Source organism: Piliocolobus tephrosceles, chromosome 11 (assembly GCF_002776525.5).
Source record: "Piliocolobus tephrosceles isolate RC106 chromosome 11, ASM277652v3, whole genome shotgun sequence".
Taxonomy (NCBI): Eukaryota; Metazoa; Chordata; class Mammalia; order Primates; family Cercopithecidae; genus Piliocolobus; species Piliocolobus tephrosceles.
Genome location: NC_045444.1, coordinates 44,880,864 through 44,896,772, shown reverse-complemented (window position 1 = coordinate 44,896,772; position 15,909 = coordinate 44,880,864). Strand labels below are relative to the sequence as shown.

The following is a 15,909-nucleotide window of genomic DNA, read 5'->3' as shown; positions in this document are numbered from 1 at the left end:
TTTTACTACAGGGGAGGGCATGATGTTTAAGACCACACTGCCCACTGAGTCCCGTCCAATGTCTTGTAATGGCCTGAAGTTTTCCCATGAGCACATGCCCTGTCATCCCCTGGACACCTTCCACGTCCCAGATCTTGAGCCTGGGATTCCCCTCCTCTCTTGTTCCCATGGAAACCGCTGTCGGTATCTCCCTAGTGTTCCAGGTCCCCAAGGTCTCCCCAGATCCTACCCATGGACTGATCCCAGGATTCAATGTGGCCCAGATCATGTCAGTTGCGGGCCACTCTCCCAACCACAGGCTAAGTCCTCCTAAGTCTCCCAGCTGGCTGAGCTCTGTGGCCAGGCCAACTGTGTCCATCACAAAGACACACTAAGTATCACCTTATAGGGTGATGATGACACACCCCTTGGGGGCCGGGCCTAAGGTTTCCAGTGCTCCCAGCTGAACACAGGGCATCCCACCTCCCTGAGGAGACAATTCCCCATGCCACTGTTCCCCACCTATGCTCCTGCAACCCTGCTCATCGTTCCTCTCTGCCCTCTTGTTCTTGAAACCAAGCAATCCCCTTCTAAAATCATCTGCATTCATGATTCTGTCCATTTCCAAAGCTTCCAGGTATCAAGCTCTTCCTCTATGCCAGATGCAGAAACCTAACTGAATTATCTTGATACATTTACCTGCACAATCCTATGACCCCCATATGCTTACATGAAGAAACAGAGGCCTGAACAGGTAAAGCAACTTGTCCAAGACCACATGGCTAGATGACAGAGCAGAGATTTGAATTAAAGTTGGTCAGACAGGAGAGCCTGTGCTCTTAACCAGTAGAGCTTGAGTCCTCCTTCCTTCATTCACAGCTACACCTTATCACTGGCACCACATCTGATGGTGGGGATGTTATGGGGAACAATGCAAGGTGCTTCCCTTGAGAAGCTCTAAGCGATGGGAGGGGACACACAAACGAAACACAAGTTAGCTAACTGGGTGCTGTGAACAGATTCCACAGGAACAAAGAGGAGGCAACCTGCCCCATCGCTCAGGTCCCATTCCCTCCTCCTCGCATTCCCAATTTCTCCTTCTTTATGGATCTTTCTCTATACTATCTTTCCGTGATGTTTCCGACAATGTCCCAATCTCCTGTGTTATTAAAAAACAAACAAACAAAACCACCCGTCCCCTAGCCCCTTCCACCTCCTATCCCAAGATGCTGGCTCCCTCCTTTCTCTCCTCTCAACCCAAGGGTCAGAGTCTCCTAAGGATCCAGGACCCTCCTCCCTCACTGAAAATCCAATGGCTTCCTCTTAACCCTCATTTCCCTTCACCTCTTGGCAACACTTACATCTGTAAGGTCCCTCCCTGAAACCCTCCTCCACGCCCTGGAAGCCCAGTGCTCTTTTCTCTGATGACATGAGCTTCCTCACCGAGTCATGCCAGACACCTCTCCGTCAGTGATGCTAGATCTTCACCTGTCAGTTTCTCCTCCAAACTGCTGAGCCACCCTGCCCCTGGAACCTGTCTGCCTGGGACAGACGGCTATCTTGCAATCTCAACTGCTGAAAACTAAAACCAGCCCTGTCCCTGCAAAACCTGCTGCATACCACCTGCCCTTCTTACCCTTCTCCAGAGCAAAGCCACACCTAGTTTCTGACTCCTCTTCCTCTACTCTGCCCACGAGGCCAAGCCACAACAGCTACCTCATGTCAGCAAAGCCCGTCTCTATCCCCAGTCCCCGCCAAGACCCCACTCCTGACTGGTAGAGTAGGCCCCACACACTCTGTGCCCTGCACACTCCTTCTGTTAGCTCTTTCCTCTCCTCTGTTCCATGAAAAAAGGTCAAGTCAACCTAGATTTGCTGTTGCAGAATGTGGCCTCCTCATTCTGATGCAAGGTCTTCAACAGCTCCTCCTGTCTTCAACAGCCTTATTCTACCTACCTACTAACAACCTATTCACTTCTCTAGTTAACAGAGAACAGAGCTAATAGGGGACTGTTCTAGATGAGACTGCCTGTGCAACCAAAACAAAGCTGACGGATCTTAGAAATGGTCATCAGTGGCTTTGAGTGCCTACAGAGACATGATGATGTCATGCGCCTCCTGAGAGAGGTACTCACCACCACCTATTAAGTGTCTTTGTTTAAAAATATAGACTCTGAACAAGCTCTAAACTTCACTACCAATTTATAGGAAATAGGGGTGAGAGGAACACATGAAAAAACAACATGAGGACACAAAATTCAGACTATAGGAAACTATACAGGACGAATTACCCGGTTGCTCTTTTTAAACAAATAAATTGTGAGGAAAAAGGAAAAAAGATGAGAAGAGAAACTATAGATTAAAAGAGACAATCGAATGTATTTTATGGACTTTTTGGATTCTGATGTGAACATACTGAAAAACAGAAATTTGAGCATGGCTAAATGTTTAAGATTAATAAGAATTTGCTGGCCGGGCGCGGTGGCTTAAGCCTGTAATCCCAGCACTTTGGGAGGCCGAGACGGGCGGATCACGAGGTCAGGAGATCAAGACCATCCTGGCTAATGTGGTGAAACCCCGTCTCTACTAAAAAATACAAAAAAAACTAGCCGGGCGAGGTGGCGGGCACCTTTAGTCCCAGCTACTCAGGAGGCTGAGGCGGGAGAATGGCATAAACCCGGGAGGCGGAGCTTGCAGTGAGCTGAGATCCGGCCACTGCACTCCAGCCTGGGCGACAGAGCAAGACTCAGTCTCAAAAAAAAAAAAAAAAAGAATTTGCATTAATATTTTAGGTGTAGTAATAGCATGGTTAAGTATGAAAATATCTCTAAGATGAATATTCAGTTACTTAAAGTAAAATATCATGCTTACAATTTAACATCAACAAAAAAAGGAAACAGATGTAGCAAATATTGCAAAATATAAATATGTTTAAGTCTAGGTGGATATGAATGAAAACTCAAACTATCTTTTTTTTTTTTTTTTTTTTTTGAGAGAGTTTCGTTCTTGTTGCCCAGGCTGGTGTACAATGGCGTGATCCTTGGCTCACTGCAACCTTCGCCTGCTGGGTTCAAGCAATTCTCCTACCTCAGTCTCCCAAGCAATTGGGATTACAGGTGCCTGCCACCACACTCGGCTTTTTTTTTTTTTTTTTTTAAGAGACGAGGTTCACCATGTTGGCCAGGCTGGTCTCGAACTCCTGATCTCAGGTGATCCACCCATCTCTGCCTCCCAAAGGGCTAGGATTACACATGTAAGCCACCACACCCGGCCAGACTCAAACTATTCTTTAACTTCTTAATTCTATTTCTGGAATGCTAACCTAGGGCATAATCAAAAATAAGAGGGAAGAAAGGAGAGACAGGAAGTAGTACATCGCCTTAAGATCTTATTTAATAGCTACCAACACTCAGTGAGAAGACACTCATTTTTTATAGCTAAGGAAGGCAGGCATGGAGAATTAAAATACATTTCATGCACAGAAAAATATACAATCAATGGAGGATTTGAATCCAGATCTGTAAGGCACCAAGACATGACAGGTTGTTCTATTTGTAAGTAATTTAGAAACAACTTAAAAATCCAACAAGGGTATAGTGAAGTACATGATAATTTGCCTCCTAGGAGGTTTGCACAACCATAGAAAATGAAAATGACACTTTTCTAAGGCTTCTAACAGCTTGGTAAAATGCCTGTGATGAGTAAAAACCCAGACAACAATTCCAAGAGAAAAAGATGGTTGGTATATTATTTAAAATGCGGCAGAAACAAAAAGTGAACTGTCCTTGTCTGGGGGTTGAAATTTTCTCCCTTTATAATTACGGCAAAAATACAACAATTGGGAGTGGGGGAAGAAATGCTACCATTTTTTGAGGCCCAACCCACCATCATTATTTTTTAAAATCACCTCCCCAGGCCCCTCTACTGCCACTGGAAGCTTCTCCCTCTTGTGAGGTCCACAAGAAGTGTGCCTCCCTCTCGCATGTCACTTCCTGCCTCCCCTGCCCTGTGTGGGAAGCCCTGAGAGCACGGTCCTCGTTCCAGGAATTTCTGTGTCTGCCACAGTACTTTGCACATAACTGCATATAACAAAAACTGTTGCTGAACTGAATCCAGTAGCTTCCTTCCAACATTGTTCTATATCCTCTCAATTGAATGAAACTCAAATACTACAGGGGTCTTGGGAAAATGCCAACAACTCGCACCACCCCAGGAGTGGGTGCTTCCTTAAATTCTGTACCCTTGGTGCCTCTCATGCCTCCACCTAGTCCAGGTCCTGCCTCAGGGGATGTCCCCACACCTGCTTTTAAGAACACAGTGGCATTCAGGAGCCTATAGGCACCCACCCTAGCTCTGGCCTAGGCTACATAACATCAAGGCCCACCAATACCCAAAATGAAGTGAAGCTTAACGTAGACTACAGTCCAGCCACTTTAGCCTCCAACCTGGTAACAACCTACAGTCCTGATAGAGTCTTTCAATTTGTTTTTAAGTCTCTACAAACTCAACTACAGCCAGTCTTCCTAGAAAATGACTGGACTTTCCCTAGAAAGTAATCTGACTTGGCTAGAAATGTCATAGCACACGTTTCACCTAGCTATTATGGTCTGGCTAAATAAGGAAACATTTAGCCAGACCATATGGATGTTAGTTTATTGCCCCAAACCAGGTTCAAAAGATAACAAACCTTCAGCCAGTGTTACTGAAGAAAATAATAAGAGCCCCAACATGAACAGCAGCCAGGCCTATCAGGTGGATGTTCAGTCAATATTCACAGGGAGGAAAGTGGCTGTGAGGCTCGCAGGGCTCACCAATGCTTGTTCGCCTCTTCATTCTGGATCCCAGCATCTGGTCAAATGCCTAAGGGGTCAGCTGAGCAGCTTGCCAGCTCTGTTACTAGAGCAGGGGGCAATTCTGGCTCACAGAGAGCAGAAGCCAGTCAAGACAGCAGAGACACAGGCCACAGCCAGGGCCAAGTGGAGGTTGGGGGCTTGCCATACATATATCTGAAAGCATCTGCACCCTCAAACTTTCTGACTTCTCACGCTATTACCAGGCCACACAGCAGACAGGCTTCCCTCCCCATCCCACTGTGATAACAGCGGCCCAGGCAGCAAGGAGAACTGCAACCCAGCCTGGTCCAGTCAGCCACGCAGAGCTCACCGATGAAGGGTGAGGGGTGTGGAGCAAGGAGGCTAGATTGGATCATGGTGCTTCCTCTGGGCTCACAGATACACCTGATCCCTGGGACAAGTCACTCCATGTTCAAAGAGTGGCGGGGGAGTGGAGGTGCTGAGGACCCACGACAGTTAGCAGACACACAGGGAACACCCTTTAGAGAAGCCCCGTTCCCGGGGGCTGATCTCACACGTTCCCATGCATGACCCTGCAGAAGCTGGGTGGGGGAATGGACGGGGCTCTATGAGAGAATGGACAGCAAGGAAGGACCACATAGGCACCACCCAGCTTCCCTTTTATCCACATGTACCATCCATAAGGGAGTCCTAGCAATTACAAGGCAGCTTCTGTATAGAGAATTCCCCATTGCCCATCTTTCTGCCAAAAAGGAGGAAAAATAAGAAAACAAAGCAGTAACACTGAATTAGTCGTTCTGGATTGCCTTTCCATTGAGACATGTGCATCACATTTAAATCCTTTCCCCAACTGCACACGAGATTCCCTGCAAAGAGCTGACAGAAAGCGCCTGTCGTACCTGGGCTCACACAGGAAGGCCGTGTTTTCCCCGTCTGCTCTCCAAACAAGCCACTCCCTGAAGGATGGGTGGCAGAACATGCGGGTTTTGTCTCGCCTCTTAATGAGGAAGCAGGAGAGGGCGTCCATCCTCTGCTGAAAGTCTTCCCATCCCTGCTCCCCCTGGATGTGGCCGGCATTAATAGCCTGAAAGATCTGCTCGTCTGTCATGGGGTGGAGGGATGCGAGGGCCACATTGAGAATCGGAAGTGCCCTCTCAAAGGCGGACTGGGTCATGAACTTCATGTTGCACTGCAGCAAATAGAGCTCAGAGAGAGACACGGGCACCACCTTGTAGCTGGCGCTCTTAATGACCAAGTGGCCCCTCTGGAAGAGGTCCAGGGTGAGCTTGAGGTACAGGTAAGAGCCCAGGCTCCGCAGCACCAGGTGGCTGCTCACTTTTCCAATGAGCGTGGCATCGGCCTTGCCGTTCAGGGAGATGTTGCTGAGGATGTCCTGGCTGCTGTGCACCCTGTGCTGGACGTAGGCGTGCAAGTCGCTGTGGATGTCTTTATTGTCTGGGAAGTCATCTAAGGAAAGCTTGACAAACGGCAGTGCACTTATTATTTCCTGGGGGAAAAAACCAAAAACCCACAGTGTCACTCTCCAGAGGTTCCTTTTTTATTTTAGCAGCATTTTAAACCAGATTCACTAGTTTTCTTTCAAGGAGGATTTTCATGGATTACAGGGACTCATTGTTTTGTATTAAAACGTGTAATAGGATAAGGTGAAGATAAAAAGCTTATGCGAAAGAAATCCTAATGGGAGATGGAATCAGTAAATGCTCTCCCAAGGCCCTCATCCGAGGACCCTGAGCCTAGCGAGCACAGTAAGAGCCCTGTGTAGACAGCGGCAATGAGGCCAGGGCCAGTAAGGGCAGTGAGACTCTGCAGGTGACCTGATACCCATAATCCTTACACTGTGCAACTGCTTATATAACAAGGACAAACACCAACCAACACTGTACATCTAAGAACATGGCCAGATGTCAAGATAAAAGGCATCTTTCTTTATGCATCAAACACTGGGGCTGTGTAACCCAACCAGGAAATCTGAGACAGTCCCTGGGCTATCTCTCAATGACAGCGCATCTTAACAAAGCTGCCTACTTTGGTACAGCATGTTATTTTATTAATTGCTTTTTTAAAGCAAATTTTTAAATTGAAGTTTAATATACAAACATATGATTTGTGCACAAATCACAATTGCACAGTGTCACTAATTTTCGCTAAGTATACCTGTGTAACCAGCACCCAGAAACAAAACATACTCAGCTCCCAGAAGCCCCATGTGCTCTTCCCATCTCTTCCCCATTCCAAAGATTAAGCACATCTGACACCTAACAGCAAAGAGTTTTGCCTTTTTAAAAAGACTTCCCACTGTTGTTTCTGAAGTATTTAAATGCATGTGCTCATTATTTAATATAACAATGTAGATAAAGAGGGCAGAATACAATCACTCCCATTTTACATAGATGCTATCTGAAGCTCTGAAAACTTACACAGCTGAGAAGAAGAATGTAAGGTTCCTGGTTCCCATGCTCTACTGATTGCAAAATTGTGCTTACTGTGTAAAAAAAGACTGAAAAATATACAAACTGAATGTCCAAAAAACACTCATCAAGTTCAACTGAGGTCTAATTTCAGTTTTTATAATGAAAAAATTCCAAATGCTGTTTTTAAATAAATATCATAAAAGGGTATAAATCAAAACCTCATGTCTAAAAGTCTTTACTGAAAAAGGATAGGTATAGAAGGAGTGAATGGTTAAGATACAATTTCAGGATTCAAGTGAGAAGGAAGACGGAGGGGAAAAAAATCACCCTACCCCTCGCTGCAAATGTTACCTCATGTAAGTTTTATGAAAAAATAGACTTCTGAGAATAGGCCTTAAAAATCTTTCACTTTCAGCTGGGCACAGTGGCTCACGCCTGTAATCCCAGCACTTTGGGAGGCCGACATGGCCGAGACCAGCCTGGCCAACATGGTGAAAATCCATCTCTACTAAAAATACAAAAATTAGCCAGGCGTGGTGGTGGGTGCCTGTAATCCCAGCTACTTGGGAGGCTGAGGCAGGAGAATCACTTGAACCCGGGAGGCAGATGCTGCAGTGAGCCAAGATCATGCCACTGTACTCCATCCTAGGCGACAGAGCAAGACTCTATCTCCAAAAAAAAAAAAAAAAATCTTTCACCTTCATTTTTCCCTTCAAAAAAACACAAAGCCCCACAGCAAACCCATGCAAATAACTACCAGCAGGAGTAGGTTTAAACTCTGGCAGGCCTCTTGGCCCCACACACTCCATGATGGTAACCAGGGCTAGATGCCACCATTTGAAAATGTGCAATTCGATGCCAACAGGAAACTTACCTGACATCTTGATAAATATGCCTTGAGCTAAAAAGGTCAGAGTTTCACCCATGTGGGGCTCTCTGGACTAATTTTTCAAATTCTTAACATAGTTTCTAATTCAAGCAGTTGAATGGTTTACAACAGCTTTATGCTATTAATATTTATCACTGTAAAATTGGAATATGGGGACTTGGCGAAAGATTTGAGAATTCTTTGTTACCTGAAAATTTGCTCTTACAGTCACAATCAACTTCAGCCAGGCAGGAAATTTAGAAATAATTTTGGTAATAAATGAAGAAAGCGTATCTCCATAATCAGGTTTATGAAACTCAGCTTCATTTAAGCCATCTATCAAAATAATGTATTCTTCTTCAGGAATTTTCTGCTCTACAGGATAAAATAATTTTTTCAAATTAAGAAATTATACATTTCTCTAAGACAGCAACACCCAGTGTATTTTAGTGCCCAGTTTAGTGTTAGAAACTAAAAAGGTTTACATATGGCACAAGAAACAGTTTTCACAGAAGCATATTTTCTATTAAATTTATAGTGAAAACTGGAGCACAGAGCCAAAAGAAAACCAATTCTCACAAAACAAACATATTGCATGACACACATTAGCAGAATCTCACTCATGTATATAATACAGTTAGCTCTTCATAAACCATTGTCACTGGGGTGAGCTACACAAAGATAATGAACACATAACAGACGCCCAATCCGGAAAGGTCACTAGGTCCCCCATGAGAGCTCCTTAGTGGATTCCAGAGAAGGGAAACTGACCCCCTCGCTGCCGCCAACCCAGGGCAAAGTGCCCGGCCCAAGCCATACAACCACACAGTGTGAGAGCTCCACACTACTGACTCCTCCAACAGGGCTCTTCTCCGCGAGCCTGAATCTGGTTTTGTATTTATTAGTGCTGATTTTCTGCCCAGGAAATAGAGAAGAAATGATGACATATCTGTTTTCTATCCCTCTAGCATCTTCCAGCAGAGGTGCCATGTGGGCAGATAAACAAGCTCAAAGGGTGAGGAGTTGAGGGGAGAGAAGATGGGAAACTGAAGGGACCATCAGGTCACTGATACCCTGTTGGGGACAAAAAATTAAAATGGAAACCTTTAGAAGTCACTTTAAGGTTTCAATTCAACTGAGCAGAGGCCCTGACAAATATATATTCTGGAAAATTCCTCCAAATAATCCACTTACTCCCTCAGATACTTAGGAGTGCAAAATACGCAACAGTCTTCTGTGGTGCAAGTCATCTTAAATAGCCCACAGTTACAAACTACTTTGGAACCGCTCAGTCATCAAATTCATTCTTATCAGGGTGCTTCTTTTAACACTATACCCCAGGGGTGGTGTAGGAGGGACCTCATGGGGCTCGCTCTGAGAAAGAGGAGCGGATGGGCACTGACACTTCTATTCTCTCCCTGCTCCAGCTCACTTCTACCCCATGGCCCCGCTGACCACCTGTCTTCTGGGGACCACCTGTGTATGCTGTACCACTACTGAGAGGGCGCTGTAAGTAGCTGCTATGAGGTACCATTTCTCAGGTTTGTGAGTGGCTCCAGCACTCCCCTCTTGAAAGCTGCCACTGGGTCCTGCACACAGGATCGGAGACTCAGCATGCTCTGTAGTTGGGGCTCCTTTATCAGAAGGTCTCTGTAGGCAGCCAGCTGATGGGACCGGCAGAGCAAAGCTGCGATGCTGTGCACAAACTCGGGCACCAGGCAAGTGTACGTGTTGTCAGCCTGGCAGTAGTGGTAGGCCACCACCTAGGGGGAAGCAGAACCGTCAGTGTCACCTCACCCTCCTCACACAGCTCCTTCTGCGATCTCAAACAGGAACACAACTCTGCTCGTTCGCTGATAACAAGATACATAGCATCTATTCCCCAAGACTGGGTCATTCGTTAGCATAGTTGTTCCATTTATTCTTTCCTTCCCTTGTGTGGTTTGCGAACCTTTAACTGCATCCACAAAATCCACCTTGATTAGCATAAAAATCAGTGCGTTACTTTGTATTAAATATAAACAAACAGCATTCATAAAATGTAAAATCTACCCTGGCTTAGAGCAGCTCCAAGCCATCCTAATATTCTCAACATCAGAAAGTGCCATCTTCACTAGGCTTCTGTTCTCAAGAGCAGCAGCGCCTCTTTAGGAAACCCTTTTGCTGATCCCAAAAGGCAGATGATAAAGCCAGAGGCTGTGAGACCGGGGCTGTAGAGTCACAGCAGCTCCTTCTCCTGGTCGGGAGGGTCAAGACGTTGGCCCCTCCCCACACCTGCACTGCATCAAGGGACACTGTGGAGAAGTTCATTGGGGACGCTGTCTGAAGAATGAAACCCGAAATCACCAAATCTCTGCCCATGATGTGGAGAGACAAGTTGGAGGAGAGAGGGAGCTGCCTGGGTACTGAGAGGAAAAGGAATCGTCCCTGTTCCAAGGGACCCGCAGCATCAGCAGGCTGCTTGTGAGAAGGACGCCAGGAAACGGCCAGACACAGAAGTGTTGGGAATGGGAGGCATGCAGTAGATAGAAGAAAAATCCAATACTTTCCCAAAGGCGGATGATAGGAGAAACACAAGTACAAGGTAAGGAAGGCAAAGAAGAGCAAAACACTTGTGCCAAGAGATACATGTTTTTTGGAAGTATCTGCCTTGCTGCTGTCCCACTGGACGCGGCAAGCCCCTGCAGGAAGCAGGACAAGAACCACTAGCCACAGTTCATCACTGAGGGCACCAGACACTGAGGTTAGATGCCTTGCCAACCTGACACAGATAGTCAAGGATGTAGGATTAGATCCCAGGTCTTCAGACTCTTTAAAAGGCAAGTAGCAAAAGTAAATGTGCAACAGCTTTTCTCTGGCCAACCTGGAGCTGCCATGAGACTTTTGGTTTAGATTAAATTTATCATTGACACTGAGAGCTGGCTGTTCTCCAACTCTCACCTGGACAGAAATTAGCAGGGATACATGTGAGGATCCTGTAAACTTGTGCAAACCATCATGAGATGTCCAGTACCACAGTCTCACACGGCGTTTCACAAAAGCAGCTTTGCTTTTTTTCCCATGACCCAACAGTGGGTCATGAAATCAATTTATTTATTTATTTACTTTTATTTTTTATTTTTTTGAGATGAAGTTTTGCTCTGTTGCTCAGGTTGGAGTGCAGCTGCACAATCTTGGCTCACTGCAACCTCCGTCTCCTGGGTTCAAGCGATTCTCCTGCCTCAGCTTCCCTAGTAGCTGGGATTACAGGTGCCCGACACCATGCCCAGCTAATTTTTGTATTTTTAGTAGAGACGAGGTTTCAATTTGTTGGCCAGGCTGGTCTCAAACTCCTGACCACTGGAGTGATCTGTATGCCTCAGCCTCCCGAAGTGCTAGGATTACAGGCATGAGATCAATTTAGAGCCACAATTTTTAAAAAATAAACTCAGGAATACTAGGGTGTATTATAGAATGTAAGAATAAATATAGTTCTAAAATGCTTTAGTTATGTGGGTGATTATGTGTGAGTGATCACTAGTGTAAGATGTCTCTCTTATGTGGGTCACAGTCAATGGAGTTTGAAAATCACTGTAAGCAGGGATGGCTTTGAAGCCTGCACTACATCACTCATCTCAAATTACCCACCCATGACCAGAGGACCGTTCTGAACCAGCGGTCAGAAGCATCAGGGCTGATGGTCCCAAGAGCAGCCATCATCCAGGAAGGAGAAGGGACAGGGATCTGGTGCACAACAAGATTCTCTCACCAACCTCCCCGCAGGGTCTCCTCACAACGTGTCCCCATGGCTGCTGGCTCCAGCAGCTCTCCAGCTCCACTGACTCACACCACCACTGGCCAGGGAAACTTAAGCAGCCCACTAGAAGCAAGGGAAGTAACTGCTGTAATGCAGGAGTGCGGCTGGTAAGCCAGTGATGGGTGCTGAGCAGAAGAAAAACTTCAGAAAGACCTTGATGATCACGAATTTAAGAAAGGAAAGTCAGCCAGGGAAGGCTGTATTACAACTTCACGAGAAACCTCTGTCACAAAGCCGAGGGAACCAAAGGCCTCAGTCAACAGAGTGCAGGCGAAGAGGTCTGGGTCAAGTCAGAAGCTCCCAATTTCCTGCTCACATACCAACTTAAGAAGAGCACATGCAGGTAAGCATGGATTTGTGGCGAGTGCACATGCTACCTTCTGCTGCCTTGAGGAACTCTCAACCCATTGTTTAACATGGATCAAGTCCACTGCCAATGTCTTCAGACAGATACTGTCATTCATACTTTTACTTGGATAACTTAATCACTATTTCATCAAAAGCTATACTTTATCATTAAGCAGTTGTCTCTGTTTTAAGCTCCCCTTTCCAATTTACTTCTCAGAGACCAAACTAGCAAATCTCTCTATCTGGAAGGCTCCCATAAAACAAGAGAGCTTACCTTAGAAGCAAGATATTTCACTGCATCCTCTCTTGGTCTCTGGTTTTCAGCACTGACAGACCCAAGAGGTGTTTTAGCTGCGCTGGAAGCACTTGTGGAAGAACTCGGTGAAAGCAGCGGGGTGAAAGGAAGATCCTGAGTGGGGTCAGAAGCTACAGAGAAAGACCCATTTCATTATGTACATCATAGTAGAAGCAGGGTGGGGTGTTGACTATATTTCTTGATTCGCCCCAGGGCATATCTTAATAAATAAGGAGTGAACATGGTCCAAAATTCAGAGGTCCAAATGACAGCACAGGTTCCCCTCCCTGGAGAACAGCCATCTACTGTTTCCAGCTTCCTTTACTAAATTTTTTTTAAATAAATTTTTACCAGAGTCTTGCTCTGGTACCCAGGTGGAGTACAGCGGCATCATCTTGGCTCAATGCAACCTCAACCTCTTGGGTTCAAGTGATTCTTCTGCTTCAGCCTCCCGAATAGCTGAGATTACAGGCGCCCACCACCACGCCCAGCTAATTTTTTGTATTTTTAGTAGAGATGGGGTTTTACCACATTGGTCGGGCTGGTCTTGATCTCCTGACCTTAGGCAATCCGCCTGCCTCAGCCTCCCAAAGTGCTGGGATTACAGGCATGAGCCACCGTCCCTGGCATTTTTAAATTTTTTTTTGAGACAGGCTCTCACTGTGTCGTCCAGGCTAGAGTAGTGGCACAATCCCAGCTCACTGCAGTCTTGATTTACTGGGCTCAAGTGATCCTCCCACCTCAGCCTCCTGAGTAGCTGGGACAAAAGGCGCGCACCACTATGACTGGCTAATTTTTTGTAGAGACGAGGTCTCCCTATGTTGCCCAGGCTGCTCTCAAACTCCTGGGCTCATGCAATCCTCCCACCTCGGCCTTCCAAACTGTTGGTATTACAGATATGAGCCACTGTGCCTGACCTATTAAATTCTTTTGGGTCTTAAAAATCTCACACGATTCACTTGTTCACCATGTTTAGAGTGAGTTTATTGCATATGAAATAAACAGTAAATAGTCAAACATTTGGCTACTCTGTCCTATGTTTTTATAATTTTGGAAAATCCAATACAGAAGACGAAGGCTGTGCCAAACAGCTTCTAATGTGCCAAAAGAACTCCACATTAGACTTCATCTGAGCTTGTTCTGCCAGGAGCCCAACTCCTTGCTCTCAGGGCCCCAAATTCTCCAGAGCTCTTGATCAAGCCTCACTGGCCCATCTCTGCCTGTATCTAAAGGAAGAAGGTTACAGTTCAGGAGGACATCAGGGAACACTGGCCTCGCCCCAGCTTACAGCTGAATACACATCATGACAGAGGGACATAGTCAAATAGTTCACCTCACACGACTGCAAACCTGATATAGTAGCTGCAACAACTTGAGGAAAATTGGTATTTTATGTCTATGGGAACAGCAATTTCCTCCATCTATCTTATGTTAATAAACTACACACGTAATTAAACACATACGTACTTTTAGGTGATGAACCTGGGCTGTTGGAAGCAATCTGCCTCATGCGGCTTCCGTGGCAGCTCAGGGCCACCAACTTGGAAATGATTGCCGTCTTCCCAAATCCCACATTGCCAACCACCACCGCGCCTCTGTTTTCTGCCAGTTCTGTGTTCCTCAGGTTTTCTTCTATCTGGTGAAAGAGCCAATCCCTTCCCACAAACACAGAGTCTGTTGTTATGCTTGGTACTTCAAACAACAAGGGTTTCAACAAAATGTCTTGTGGCTTGTAGGGAGCAAATCGTGCTTCAAAAGAAAAAAAGAAACATTATTTTAGAAAAATGTCATAATTTTATAAACTAAGAAACTCAAATATCATTGCTTATGTGTTACATTAAATCCTTAGCTTTACCCCCACTAAGATCTGTCTGTAAGCATTTCCAATCTGGTTCTATTAATACTTCTGTAATACCTCAATTATCATACCCTATTGGACCAACAGGACACTGCAGAGTATCCTATTGAAATTACTTTCTAGTCTGGTCATAGCTTTGAGTTATTCTCAGGACTCAAGGACAAAGAGGATTACAGAAAGCCATGTAAGGGGCCAAATCATGTCTCATGGGTTTATCTGGAACTGCATTTAAGACGTGTTTCTTCCCTGCTGTATGAATAAAACAGAAACATGTTTTCCCTAGAAATAGGGCTCTGCTCTCATCCAGGTGTGATGACACTTTGCCCGTACGGTGAGGCTGCTGTGTACCTCACACAACTGTGTTACAGGCAGACAGAGAACATGGCCAATACAGTCCAAGGGATTTTTTCTTTTCTTTTCTTTTCTTTTTTTTTTTTTTTGAGACAGTTTCACTCTTGTTGCCCAGGCTGGAGTGCAATGGCATGATCTCAGCTCACTGCAACCTCTGCCTCTTGGGTTCAAGTGATTCTTCTACCTCAGCCTCCCAAGTAGCTGTGATTACAGGCACCTGCCACCATGCCCAGCTAATTTTTATATTTTTAATAGAGACGAGGTTTCAACATGTTGGCCAGGCTGGTCTTGAACTCCAGACCTCAGGTGATCCACCGGCCTTGGCCTCTCAAAGTGCTGGGATTACAGGCATGAGCCACCGGGCCCAGCCTAGTCCAAGAATTGAAACAAAGCTTATACTTTGTAAATAATAAACACCTAATGAGTGTTAAACTACCCCTCACTTCAAAATAACTTACTGCAGAATTATTTTTTCAATTCCAGAAGCAAGTTAATCACATATTTTAAGGAAGAAGCCCCAAACCGTTGAGGATGACCTCTTAGCCCACCTCACAGATGTGCTTTTAGCACAAACACACACACTTTCCATCATGTTATAAACAAAGTTGGCTTCAATGCTGGTTATCTCAGACTTTCAAAGTTACTGATTGAGTTCATCATAATCATTATTGCAGTGGATGTGAGGATAAATACCTTTAACTTCCTGTGCCCTACCTCCAGCCGTATTGTGCCACGGTAATCTAATTGACGTCCGTAGAGGAGCATTTCTCTGCCCGTCTAAATAACTCAGATCTTCCAATTTGGTTGAGCTTGTTGCTGTAATATTAAACTGAAGTTTAGTATCTTCAAAGGTGACTTTAAATTTCATACCTAAGTGACTATAACTTAGAAATCACTAAGCAATTCAGTTCAGGTTTTCAACAAAATTTACTTAAATGTCATTTTGGTATTGTTTGCCCCAGTTTATTTTTCTGGCAGTATCAACTGAAAAGTGGTAAAAACCAAGTGCTTCTTTTTCTTAAAGTTATGTTGATGGAGTTGCCAGAATTCTCCATTATTCTTGGAAAGAGACAGAATTCACCAAAAATTGTTTGATGAAGAAATCTGACAATCATGTGGCACACAGGAAAGCTTCAGTACTTACACCACAAGCAGGTGGCATGCTGCTA

At 45.3% G+C, this 15,909-nt stretch overlaps 1 protein-coding gene across 2 annotated transcripts in view; it reads right to left on the bottom strand.

Annotated features, from left to right (window-relative positions):
- TANC1 (tetratricopeptide repeat, ankyrin repeat and coiled-coil containing 1) overlaps positions 1-15,909 on the bottom strand; it is a 135,049-nt gene that overhangs the window by 48,887 nt on the left and 70,253 nt on the right. The window contains exons 6-11 of one of the 2 annotated variants that reach the window (XM_023217397.2): positions 15,434-15,556; positions 13,999-14,280; positions 12,511-12,662; positions 9,624-9,855; positions 8,301-8,467; positions 5,692-6,299 (exon numbers count right to left, since the gene is read on the bottom strand). In XM_023217397.2, coding sequence (XP_023073165.2) covers positions 5,692-6,299; positions 8,301-8,467; positions 9,624-9,855; positions 12,511-12,662; positions 13,999-14,280; positions 15,434-15,556 — 1,564 coding nt within the window. The remainder of the gene's footprint in view (positions 1-5,691; positions 6,300-8,300; positions 8,468-9,623; positions 9,856-12,510; positions 12,663-13,998; positions 14,281-15,433; positions 15,557-15,909) is intronic. The other variant, XM_023217398.2, reaches the window with a different exon arrangement.